The 12,382-nt window shown below is 39.1% G+C and overlaps 1 protein-coding gene across 1 annotated transcript in view; it reads right to left on the bottom strand.

Moving 5' to 3' along the window:
- IFT81 (intraflagellar transport 81) overlaps positions 1–12,382 on the bottom strand; it is a 235,567-nt gene that overhangs the window by 31,376 nt on the left and 191,809 nt on the right. Inside the window, exons 16-17 of the mRNA XM_077461990.1 lie at positions 10,134–10,205; positions 9,972–10,057 (exon numbers count right to left, since the gene is read on the bottom strand). Coding sequence (XP_077318116.1) covers positions 9,972–10,057; positions 10,134–10,205 — 158 coding nt within the window. The remainder of the gene's footprint in view (positions 1–9,971; positions 10,058–10,133; positions 10,206–12,382) is intronic.

The raw sequence follows: 12,382 nt of genomic DNA, 5'->3' as shown, positions 1-12,382 counted from the left end.
TTTTTTTTAAAGAAATTGAGCGTGTCGATTATATAACAAATAAAATGTTAACTTCACACTCTCAATCACGAAAAGGGTTTTTTATAAAGTAAATGCTGTAAACTACTTAATAATAGTGACTAATTAACAACACTGCATTCTCATGCCTTAGATGGGCCCCAATTCCTGTACCTCCAGTACTCAGATGAGCCCCAATTCCGTCACACCTCAGATCACTGTACCCCCTTTAGAATCTGTCCCCTCACTGTACTACCCAGAAAAATGTTTGTGGGCTTTCTTGTGCATCATCTTTAGAAGAGACTTCCTTCTGGGACGACAGCCACGCAGATCAATTTGATGCAGTATGTCGCATATGGTCTGAGCACTGATAGGCTGACCCCCCACCCCTTCAACCTCTGCAGCAATGCTGGCAGCACTCATACATCTATTTCCAAAAGACAACCTCTGGATATGATGCTGAGCATGTGCACTCAACCTCTTTGGTTGACCATGGCAAGGCCTGTTCTGAATGAAACCTGTCCTGTTAAACCGCTGTATGGTCTTGGCCACTGCACTGCCGCTCAATTTCAGGTCTTGCCAATATTCTTATAACCTAGGTCATCTTGTAGAGCAACAATTCTTTTTTTCAGATTCTCAGAGTTCTTTGCCATGAGGTGTCATGTTGAACCTCCAGTGACCAGTTGAGAGAGTGAGAGCAATAACACCAAATTTAATACACCTGCTCCCCATTCACACCTGAGACCTTGTAACACTAACGAGTCACATGACACCGTGGAGGGAAAATGGCTAATTGGGCCCAATTTAGACATTTTCACTTAGGGGTGTACTCACTTTTGTTGCCAGTGGTTTACACATTAATGGCTGTGTGTTGAGTTATTTTGAGGGGACAGCAAATTTACACTGTTATGCAAGCTGTACACTGACTACTTCACATTGTAGAAAAGTGTCATTTCTTCAGTGTTGTCACATGAAAAGGTATAATAAAATATTTACAAAAATGTGAGGGGTGTACTTTTGTGAGATACTGTATATATATATATATATATATATATATATATATATATATATATATATATATATATATATAGCAAGGTAAGTTATTGCAAGTATTTACTGCTTAATTTTTTACTACTACTGGTAATTTACATGTCTGTGCTGCTATATAACTGTATAAGGAAAAGATAGTTGTTAATGTATACATGCACGTGCATGTGCTTTTAAGACCACAGTGTTCTGATTGTGTTTAAAATGCACATATTAGGCACAATTCTTTCCTTGTGCAGCATGAGTACACACTTTCCATGGCAGATTTAGGAAAGCTGAACCAAAGATAAGTAGAGCTAGAGTAACCTATTAGAATATTTCTTTCTGCGACTGTGAATGAACTTAATTGTTAAAGTGTAGTCTACAGTTTCATATATTGTAGAATCATGTGCATGTTACGGTAGTATAGGAAAATCTGAAATCCATTGGCGACTGGCATGATCCTGAATTTAATGTCAAGGAAAGCAGTGTTTCAACCTAATGTAAGGCTACATAATCACTACAGAGTAAGTCATTTGTATGTATGTATTTATTGTATTTGAATTTTTCCAAGAACTGCATCTCCTTATATTTGTCTTTTGCTTGTAGTTAACCACTTTCGCCCCCTTCCTTCCCAGCCCAATTTTTAGCTTTCAGCGCTCTAGCACTTTCAATGACAATTGAGTGGTCATGCTACACTGTACCCAAATGAAATTTTTATCATTTTGTTTGCACAAATAGAGCTGTATTTTGGTGGTATTTATTCACGACTCCATTTTTTATTTTTTACGATATAAGCGAAAAAATAACGTAAATTTTGAAAAAAAAAACAATATTTTCTTCTTTCTATTTTAAAAGAAATCCAATAAAATCGAATTTTGTCATAAATTTAAGCCAAAATATATTCTGCTACATGTCTTTGGTAAAAAAAATTCTGTTAAGCGTATAATAATTGGTTTGTCACAGACACATGTACGCAAATGATCATGTACAGATGTGTGCAGGTGATCACGGACATATGTGTGCAGATAATCATTGGGACATGTGATTTTAGTGGGACATACGTGGGGGACATGTGTTTTTATTATTGGGGACATGTGTTTTTATTATTTGGGGACATGTGTGGGGACATTGTGTTTACACTGTGTTTTAGACTAGACTGGTGATCAGTGAGTAAAAAGCTGTAAAAAACAGCTCATACTCACTGATCATCAGCCGGCTGCAGCGATCTGCTCTCCTCTCCTCGGCGACGGCTTCCGTGTGAGGAGAGGAGAGCCGATTGCCTAGCAATCGGCTGTTTGTTTACATCACATGACGGCTGTGATTGGACACGGCCGTCATGTGATCAGGAGAGCCAATCACAGAGCCCTCCTGCTGATCCGAGATGCACCGTGTCCGGGTGACGCAGGCGCATCGGGATCGCGCCGCTGCGCGGGCACGCACGCAATCCCCCTACTTCTGAAGGATGTTCAGCAACGTCCAGTCAGAAGTAGAAGGCTCCCACCCAGCCGTATATATACATTGGGCGGGTGGGAAGTAGTTAAACATTGCAGGCTTAATTTAGGTTAGTAAGGCTTCATGTACACTGCTGCAGGTAAACGGATGTTTAGGAGGAGTTGGGCGTTTTTTTCAGTTGCCCCTAAACTCTCCTCTATGTTATCTTATCAGTACATGTACACCGAGTCATTTCTCACACTTTTTCTTACATCAGTTGCTTGCTTACAGGACAGTGAAGCAGCTGTGTGACAATGGGCACAATTCACAAAAGGTTATCGCGTGTATTATGTCACTCACGTGACCACTTTTTTTTGCATTTATTTTTATTTTATTGAGTTTTCCAACAATTGGCAAATACAATAGAGATTGCCTTAAGTTGGCCATGCAGGGCCGTGTAACAAAAATACATATATCAACCTAATAAAGCCCCCCCCCCCTCATCCTATCAAACCCCACAACTGTTTCCCTTCCAACCATGAAGCCCCAAAGGGCTGGAATGATAAAGCTGTGAAAATCAGGCCCCATTGTAAATGTATAAGGGATGGTTGGCCCCAGCCCACCCAGCTCTACTAAGGTCACATACATTTCAGTCAAAAAAATCAAGAGTATTCACTAATACCTTATAATTAGAGAACATTGATGATAAGCCGTCCTTTATCTGAGTATCTGTCCCGACTGCTACTCAAGAGTAAATCCTCTGGAAGAATTTATATTATCCATCCCTTACCCCACACTGGAGGATGTGTCCATCTACGCCTGCCAGACCTCTGTAAATATATCTCCCCTGGAGATTTATGTGGCTCTATAAAAGGGCATTATAGAATTAACTAATCCCTTCCAGAAGAACACAATTGGGGGAGCTGTTTTTTTTCCAATGTAGCAGAATGGCCTTATGGGAATAAAATAATAAAATGTTAAGAAGGGTCCTGTGTGCATTAGATGGGACCACGGCATCAACTAAGCCAAGAAGACACACTGAGATGGATTGAGGAATCAGGATGGTAAGGACGTCAGTTATGCAACGTAATACCCTCATACAGAAATCCCCAATAGCTTGGCATTTCCAAAAGATATGTTCAAAATTGGCAGGGGAATGTGTGCATCGCCAACATAGTGCTGCACATGATGGGTATATGTCTGCCAAATGGGCCGGGGTAAAGTAACACAGATGTAGAAATTTAAAATTAATCAGCCTGTCTCTTGCTGTGACTAGGTATTAAAAGGGACGATCCCACATGTCATCACATTCCATCTGCCATCTCTCCCTACAATGGAGGATCCTATGAGGAGTTATCCTAAACAACCCCTTATAGGTAATTGGCAATGTTTTAGTTCAAAAGTCATCCTGCAATACATTTTCCAAGACCGAAGGCTGAGTCCCTAACCCCAGGGCCCGATATTGTGACTGGTATGTATGTATGTAGGTAGTGGAAAAAATATTTGTTTGGGAGATTGAATTCAGATTTCAATTGATCAAAAGAGAGTAAATTCCATCCCGTTTAATATCCCCAACCTTTTTAATCCCTTTGATAGCCCAGAGCCCTGGATCCTGCATTTCATAAAACTGCGGAACGCAAGGGTTCATTCACAGTGGGGTGGTAGGTGATATACCCTTAAAATCAGGTTGTATCAATTGCTGGAAAGTTAACCCACGACCTGATGGTGACTTTCATTGAACTTGTTAATGGGAGAAAAGATCTACATCTCCTAAATAGAGGCAAGTGTAGACTTTTGTATGAACCCAAAACTGCCGCTTCTAATACCGTGGCTGAGTTGCTGTCATCGCCTAGAAGCCATTGGCGCGTGAATACCATTTGGCCCACAAGGTATTACTTCTGCCAGTCTGGCAAGGCCAGCCACCCTTGGCCCCAGGGTTCCTGCAGCACCTTGAGACTAAGGCCCTGTACACACGGTCAAACTTTCCAACGGAAAATGTGCGATCGGATCTTGTTGTCGGAAAATCCGATCGTGTGTGGGCTCCATGGGACTTTTTCCGTCTGAATTTCCGACACACAAAGTTTAAGAGCAGGATCTAAAACTTTCCGACAACAAAATCCAATTGTTTAAATTCCGATGGACAAAGTGCAACACATGCTCAGAATAAATTACGATACAAAAGCTATTGGCTACTGCCCTCTTTATAGTCCTGTCGTACATGTTCTACATCACCGCGTTCAGAACGATCAGATTTTCCGACAACTTTGTGCGACCGTATGTATGCAAGACAAGTTTGGGCCAAAATCCGTCAGATGGATTTTGTAGTCAGAATGTCTGACCGTGTGTACAGGGCATTAAGCTGGATACACACTATACAACTTTTGTTCTTAGATTTCCTTTAGATTTACCTTCAACTATGTAGTGCTAGGGCCTGCTTGATTGCCTACAAATTGAAAGTGTTTAGGTTTGACCTCATATTATATGGTTTTAGTGTAATGTAAGAAAAAAATGTAAAGAAAAAAATCTGCAGAAAGATGTATAGTGTGTGTCCAGCTTTACATGAGAGGGACCAAAGGAAAGTACTAACCAGACTTTCTAATTTATTAAAATAAGATTTAGTGATCCACACTGGCACATGTCATAAAAAGTAAAGGATAACCGGACATACCTTAATTTTGATGAGGTCAATTTTCCCTATCATAGACAGGGGACGATTTTTCCATACTTGGTTTCTCTGTTTTAAAAATGGGATCAGTGGTGTAAGATTTAAGGCCATATAATCTTTAACGTGTGCTATAATCTAAACTCCAAAATACGTCAACTTGGAGACCCATTTTAAGGGGAGGTAGGGATCCACTCACGTGACCACTTAACACATATGATAATGAAAATGTCAATTCACTATTGCTTGCATGTGATATTTAATGGAAACGCCAAAAACGATTGTTAAATAACGCATAATAAATGCGTGTGATAATTAAAGTGTTTGTTAACCGAAAAATTTGTAATTTGGCCCCCTGTAGCACCTGAAATACCTGGCTGATCCTGCCAGTTTCTACCCTCCCCTCTGTAAATTGACCATGGTTTATCATGGCTGTTAAGCCCTGACACTGTGGCCAGTTTTTGTGCCTCCATCAGCCGCAGGTCTCCTCTGTCCTCCTCTGTGCTCTCTCCCCCCTCCCCTCCCTGCCTGTCTGCTCTGTGTCAAGTGCCGTCCCCTCCACTCCTGCTGCTGAAATAACATTTAAAATCTTGTATAATCCTCTTTATCTCCTTATGCTAGATGCTCCTGTCTCTGAGATTTATAAAAAAAATGCCTTCTCTGCCTGTTTTCAGAGCCTCGATTGGCGATAACGTGACCTGTCGGCTCTCTCCTCCTCGGATTATAGAAAGTTAGCAGAGTGGGTTAACAACCACTTTAAAGCTTAACTCCACTTTTGTTGTAAAAAAAATATTTCCCTCTGGGTGATCTATGTACATTGCAAGGATTATAACAACTTTTGTTGAAGATTCCTAACTTTTGCTATTCTGAAGAAATCCTTGTGTGTTTTTCTGTGATTAGTGGGTCTAATGTGAGTGGTTTCATAATTAACTGTCAGGTGTGCAGCTGATGGGCACCAATGAGGAAAACTGCTTGGCCTGCATCCCTTTACACATGTTCCTATTGAAAGTATCTCTCCAAAAATAATATTTTTGTTGTAGGGGATGCCTGAAATCTGACTTGTATTTTAGGCAGACTTCTGGAAAAACTGGTGAGCCAATTACACAAGCAGGAAATGATGTTTCTGGGGAGTGCTCAGTACACACGCTGTGTACAGAACAACTCCAGGTAGCCATATTGCAATGCATTCTCAGAAAATTACAGTGGCTGCAGTTTGAAAAGGAAAGGTAATATTTAATAACATTCATTTACAAAATTAGTGTCACAATTATATGTGCTATATTATTTTTTCTTTATTTGCCATTTTAAATTTGCCAACCTTTAATTACTGGTCCAAGCTTTCGATAACTATGGCAATGGTCAGACCGCTCCCCAAGTGATTTTTTTAAACATAAGTGGGAAAGTGCAAGCATCACATGTTAATTACTCAAACTGCCATTACCTGTTTTTCTACAGATACATGTTTAGTAAACACATACAAGTCCATATGAAGCTGTGATGAAATAAGCAGGTGTCTATTTTTTTCCCCCAAGAACTGTTTTATCTCAAATGTTAAGAGGCAGAACAAAACAGATATATTTCATTTCCAAACACACATTAACAAATGATTTAACTTGACATGCCACATTTGCGTTTGGGAGTGTTTTTAATTTTTTTTTCAAATAGTCAAAAATTTATCTCCATTAAAAACACCTGTAAATAAAATGCGTCTAAATGCAAGTTACCATGTTTAGCAGTGTTTACAAGCTGTTACAGGCACTTGGCATTTCAAATGCCTGTGAACATCCGTTCCTGAATGCATTTTTTTGCTTTCCAAAAAATGCTTCTAAACTCAACTGCCTAGGTGTTACTTTTCTGGCTATGCAGAGTGGTAAAGGTGGGTAAATAACAAAAGATGCTACACAAAAAAACTTTGGCTGATATACCAGTTTGTGTATACGCATTTAGCTGTTAAAATAAAATAATTCAAGGCTACGTAATATTTGCAGATGTAATAATTAGGTGTATGATAAACTAAATTATATAGTGTTACTGATACTTAAAAGAAAAGTGTGGCCAAAGCTTTGTTGGTCATACTTCTCTTCTGGCTCTCAGGAGTACACTTACTTGTGTGCTTTCCTTTGACCCAGAATCAGCCAACATTGGGCTAAAGGCCGATGTCGGTTGACGTCACAGAGCTGCTCTAGGCTCTAAAGGGATCCCAACAAATTGTCGGGATCCACGAAGATGCCTGATCGACAGATGGCTTAGCCTCCCAGCTCATGACTAAGAGCCAGTGCAAGCTGCTCCCACCTCTTCTTCAGCTAAAGTTTCAGTAAGCACTGGAGGGGCACAGTAGAGAGCAGTCTTCTTTACTCTGGGAAGACTGAGAACTGTGATTGCTTAATTTTTTGTTTGTCTCAACCCCCTATCTGCTATATCTGCAGGACAGCTTGAAAAACAACAGACTTACTGGCTAATTAACAGGTGAGTTGGCTATATTTGAGCATATGGTTGTGCCACATCCAGTATTATAGAAAAATAACAAAATTCCCTATTGGTGGACTTTAAAGACACAAAAGATTGTTAGCAAAATTAGTCTAGTATTAAAATGTATTCAATATAAAGAGTACAAAACGTAATAGAGCAGATATACAGTGCTGTCATGATATCATAATATAAATAGTACAATAGTAATTCTTGTACCCGACACGTTTCGGAGTATATGTGTATCTCTCCTTCTTCAATGGTGTAATTGAGCAAGAATATATAATGATATAGCAAAATGACAGCCCTAATCATATGGATGCAAAAAGATACTCCCAGTTTGCTTAAGCCAAAAATGGCATGCCTCAAAGGAAGGGAGGTGCCTGGCCCAAAGTTGCTGACCCAGCTCCCCCCACGACTTACTGGCTACAACACTAGGTGAAAATAAAATAAAGAAAGCCTTCAAAAGAAAATGAATGCAGCCACCACATCTAATAACTGGTAAATATAATACATTTTTGCTTTTGGGTTTAATACCACTTTAACTTTAGGTCAAGGATGTTGGGTAGGAGGATCACAGAAAGTGTACTTCTTTTTCAAAAAACATTAAAATAATATGAAATACACAGTTATCTAAATGTTTAAAACCTAGAATGAAAAACACAGTGCTGGCCAACCCTTCAAACCATCAGGCATCATTATAATGGCAACTGGAATTGTACATGTTGCTAATGGCAATGTTTCCACTTTTTGCACTTATTACACTTGAGTTACACAGTATTTTGGTACAGAGATCAAGGTTTCCAGTCACTGCCCCATTCACGTTTCCCATATGAATTCTTAGTTTTATTTACAACTGTGAATCATGCCATATACTGTCCATTATATCCACAACCCCTTCACATCTTTAGCCATTATATACAGAAAAACTAGGAAGATCTATGATGGATAATATGACTGTGGAACAAGTAGTTCGGACAATCTGTTGTGGTATTATTTAGATTTCTTGTATTACTATTTATAATTCTGACCGCGGAAAGAATGCCTCATAGATTCAAAAATGTTCTAAATTTAGATACCAAAATACACAGTTCACAGTCTGTCAGTGCTCACTTGATGGATGCATTTTTATAACGGAAAATTTGAAGTCGCATTAGAAATTAGATCAATTTTAATCTTGATAACTATATGAAATTGTCTTTTATGTGGTCTTAAGTGAACCTTTAACATAAATAAAGGGTAATGCAAATTAAAACTAAAAATTATTCGAAAATGAGACACAAAATAAAAAATACATCTATAGCTACGCTCCATAGTTTAAATAGCCAGTGCACTCACAACTGAACTTCTTTGGTTTTTCGTAAACGCTGAAGACTTAAACCCCGTGATGATTTCATACATCTTCCAGGGACTAATGGTGTATTTCTCTGGAGCAGTTGGAACATAGGGAGATCTTCTTGATGGAGAGATCTAAAAGGTCTGGGGCTAACTTAACCCATCAGGCTCCACAAATAAATATCCCTTTTGGGTAAACTGTCCCTTTAAAATAATCAATTTAGCTTGGAAACGACCAAGTGAAGCTTGTTAAAAATATATGGGAATTTATTAGGCTTGATGTACAGTGTATGAACCCTATCCACCAGTACTTGTTTAGAAGAGGTTAATCCTACCTATTGTTGCATTATCGCTTTGTTCTTTTGTGCAGTCAGATATAAAGGTAGGGTGGGTTCTATGTTTCAGTAGCACCTTCTATGACTTGTCCCCTCTGTCTATGTTCAGCTGCATCATGATATAGATTCCACAGACCCTGTTAAAGCACTCAGTTATCTTTCTGCTTGAACTAATTAGACCATTATGTGCATATAATTACTGTATATACTTTGAGAGCATTTATTCAGTAAAAATGACAATTCAGGTCTTTTTGAAAAATATATGATTTTAATTAAAGAGTTAAACTTTTTCCACATACTCATATGCTGAACCACTATTCTCTTGCTGATTAGGTCGAAAAAAAGACCTAAAAAGTACTGTTCTTGGGTTAGTGTTCGTATTGAGAACAGTCTATGTGCTGGTATATTTACATAAAGGACTTCCAATCCAGAAAAATGCATTTAATCGAGAGAAAAAAATATTTCAGCTAACAAAATATATAACATTAATCCTACTGTGATGACGGCTCCTTTATTTCGAACTTAAGAATTTATATTAGAACCTGTTTAGGGTTTTTCGCTATAGAACAAATCCCAGGCTATCATTATTAATGTACAAAGGGATCTGATCACAGTAAATCTTTACACTATTAAACCAGAAGATTCAACCATGTATATGATGCTCCATCCATTTATGTATATCAAACCAAAATATGAAGAGGGTTGATTAAACAAACCTGAGAGCTTTCTTCCTTTCCTGTGCATCTGGAGAGACATAGGCCTTCATCTCATCGGCTGCCCGTTGTATCTGTACTTCAGCAATCTAATAAATAAATACAGGGTAACTACATGTATCCATAATCACAGAAATTTATTTTAACAAGCAGCCACTTTCTAACCTTTTTTATTAAGTTTATGTAATGATATTGACTCTCTCCTTGACTGCACTCCTCCTGAAGACCTCGGACTTCCTATAAGATAATAGTGAGGGTTAGAAAAAAAAATACAGTGCAATGGTCCACAGACGTAAATCACTACTTCATGAATGAAGTTCAGTCAGTGACATGCTAATGCTAACCAGGATCTGTGCTAAAGTCCTTCATTTTAATCTGATTGATTGCAGGGAGATTTAGCAGGCCTTTCCAAATGCGTATAGCATGAATTTAGCCTTCTGATTGAAAGTTCTGTGAAAACCTACTCTCTGTATGCCAGATAATATTTAGTATGCAGGGTAGCTTTAGGCTGGGTTCACACATGTCCGATGCGAATTGTACGTCTGTTCTCACTGCTAGTAGAAAAAAAAGCATTCATCCAGTGGTGCAGGTGAATTTTTGATGCAGTTCTGATGCAAATTTTCAAGCCTCAGGACCTGATTTTTGTTGAAGCTGTGTTTTCAGTGCTGGCTAAAACATAGTATATAAAGGGTGTAGACTGTATTAAGAGAGCAATGCATGTAGAAATCCTGAACAGAATCCTGAACTGAATCCCAAACACAACTGAACACTTGTGCACTTCAGTAGCGTTCCCATAGAACTCAATGAACCCAGAATTCGCACCTGAACGGCACAGCAGTGCTCAGAAAACACACAGGACTCTTTATATTTGCACTGCAGATGCACCATATATATTTGAACAGCTTCAATGGAAATGAATGTTATTTCACATCAAAACGCATCCAATTTGCATGTACAGTTTCTCACAAAAGTCCCAGTGGGGACACTGATAACAATAAAACTAACCGTTGCAAACCTTTCCCTAATACGGTATCTCACAAAAGTGAGTACACTCCTCACATTTTTGTAAATATTTAATCATATCTTTTCATTTGACAACACTGAAGAATGTACACGTGAATGTACAGCTTGTATAACAGTGAAAATTTGCTGTCCACTCAAAATAACTCAACACAAAGCCATTAATGTCTAGACCTCTGACAACAAAAGAGAGTACAATCCTAAGTGAAAATGTCCAAATTGGGCCCAATTAGCCATTTCCCCTACCCGTTGTCATGTGATTCGTTAGTATTACAATGCCTCAGGTGTGAATGGGGAGCAGGTGTGTTAAATTTGGTGCTATTGCTCTCACTCTCTCATACTTGTCACTGGAAGTTCAACATGGCACCTCATGGCAAAGAAATCTCTGAAGATCTGAAAAAAAGAATTGTTGCTCTACATAAAGTTGGCCCAGGCTATAAGAAAACTGCCAAGACTGCTATAAGAAGATTGCCAAAATTGGTCTGCATGGCTGTTGTCCCAGAAGGAAGCCTCTTCTAAAGATGATGCACAAGAAAGCCCACAAACAGTTTGCTGAAGACAAGCAGACAAAGCACATGGATTACTGGAACCATGTCCTGGGGTCTGATGAGACCAAGATAAACTTATTTGGTTCAGATGGTGTCAAGCAAGTGAGGGATACAAAGACAAGCATGTCTTGCCTACAGTCAAGCATGGTGGTGGGAGTGTCATGGTCTGGGGCTTCATGAGTGCTGCTGTCAATAGGGAGTTCATTGAGGGAATCGTGAATCCCAACATGTACTGTGACATACTGAAGCAGAGCATGATCCCCTCCCTTCGGAGACTGGGCCACAGGATAGCATTTCAACATGATAACAACCCCAAACACACCTACAAGACGACCATTGCCTTGCTAAAGAAGCGGAGGGTAAAGGTGATGTACTGGGCCAAGCATGTCTCCAGACCTAAACCCTATTGACCATCTGTGGAGCATCCTCAGATGTAAGGTGGAGGAGCGCAAGGTCTCTAACATCCACCAGCTCTGTAATGTCATCATGAAGGAGTGGAAGAGGACTCCAGTGGCAACCTCTGAAGCCCTTGGGAACTCCATTCCCAAGAGGGTTAAGGCAATTCTGGAAAATAATGGTGGCCACAGAAAACATTGACAATTTGGGCACAATTTGGACATTTTCACTTAGGGGTGTACTCACGTTTGTTGTGTTCAGTTATTTTGAGGGGACAACAAATTTACACTGTTATACAAGCTATACACTCACTATTTTATATTGTAGCAAAGTGTAATTTCTTCAGCGTTGTCACATGAAAAGATAATAAAATATTTACAAAAGTGTGAGGGGTGTAGTCACTTTTGTGAGATATTGTATGTGAAATGAACCTTAAAGCTGGGTTCAGAC

The sequence above is a fragment of the Lithobates pipiens genome, unplaced genomic scaffold, assembly GCF_037356315.1.
Source record: "Lithobates pipiens isolate NorthernLeopardFrog02 unplaced genomic scaffold, aLitPip1_a1.2 Scaffold_3, whole genome shotgun sequence".
In the NCBI taxonomy this organism is placed as follows: Eukaryota; Metazoa; Chordata; class Amphibia; order Anura; family Ranidae; genus Lithobates; species Lithobates pipiens.
The sequence above is the reverse complement of the archived record's forward strand: the minus strand, read 5'-3'. Positions and strand labels throughout refer to the sequence as shown.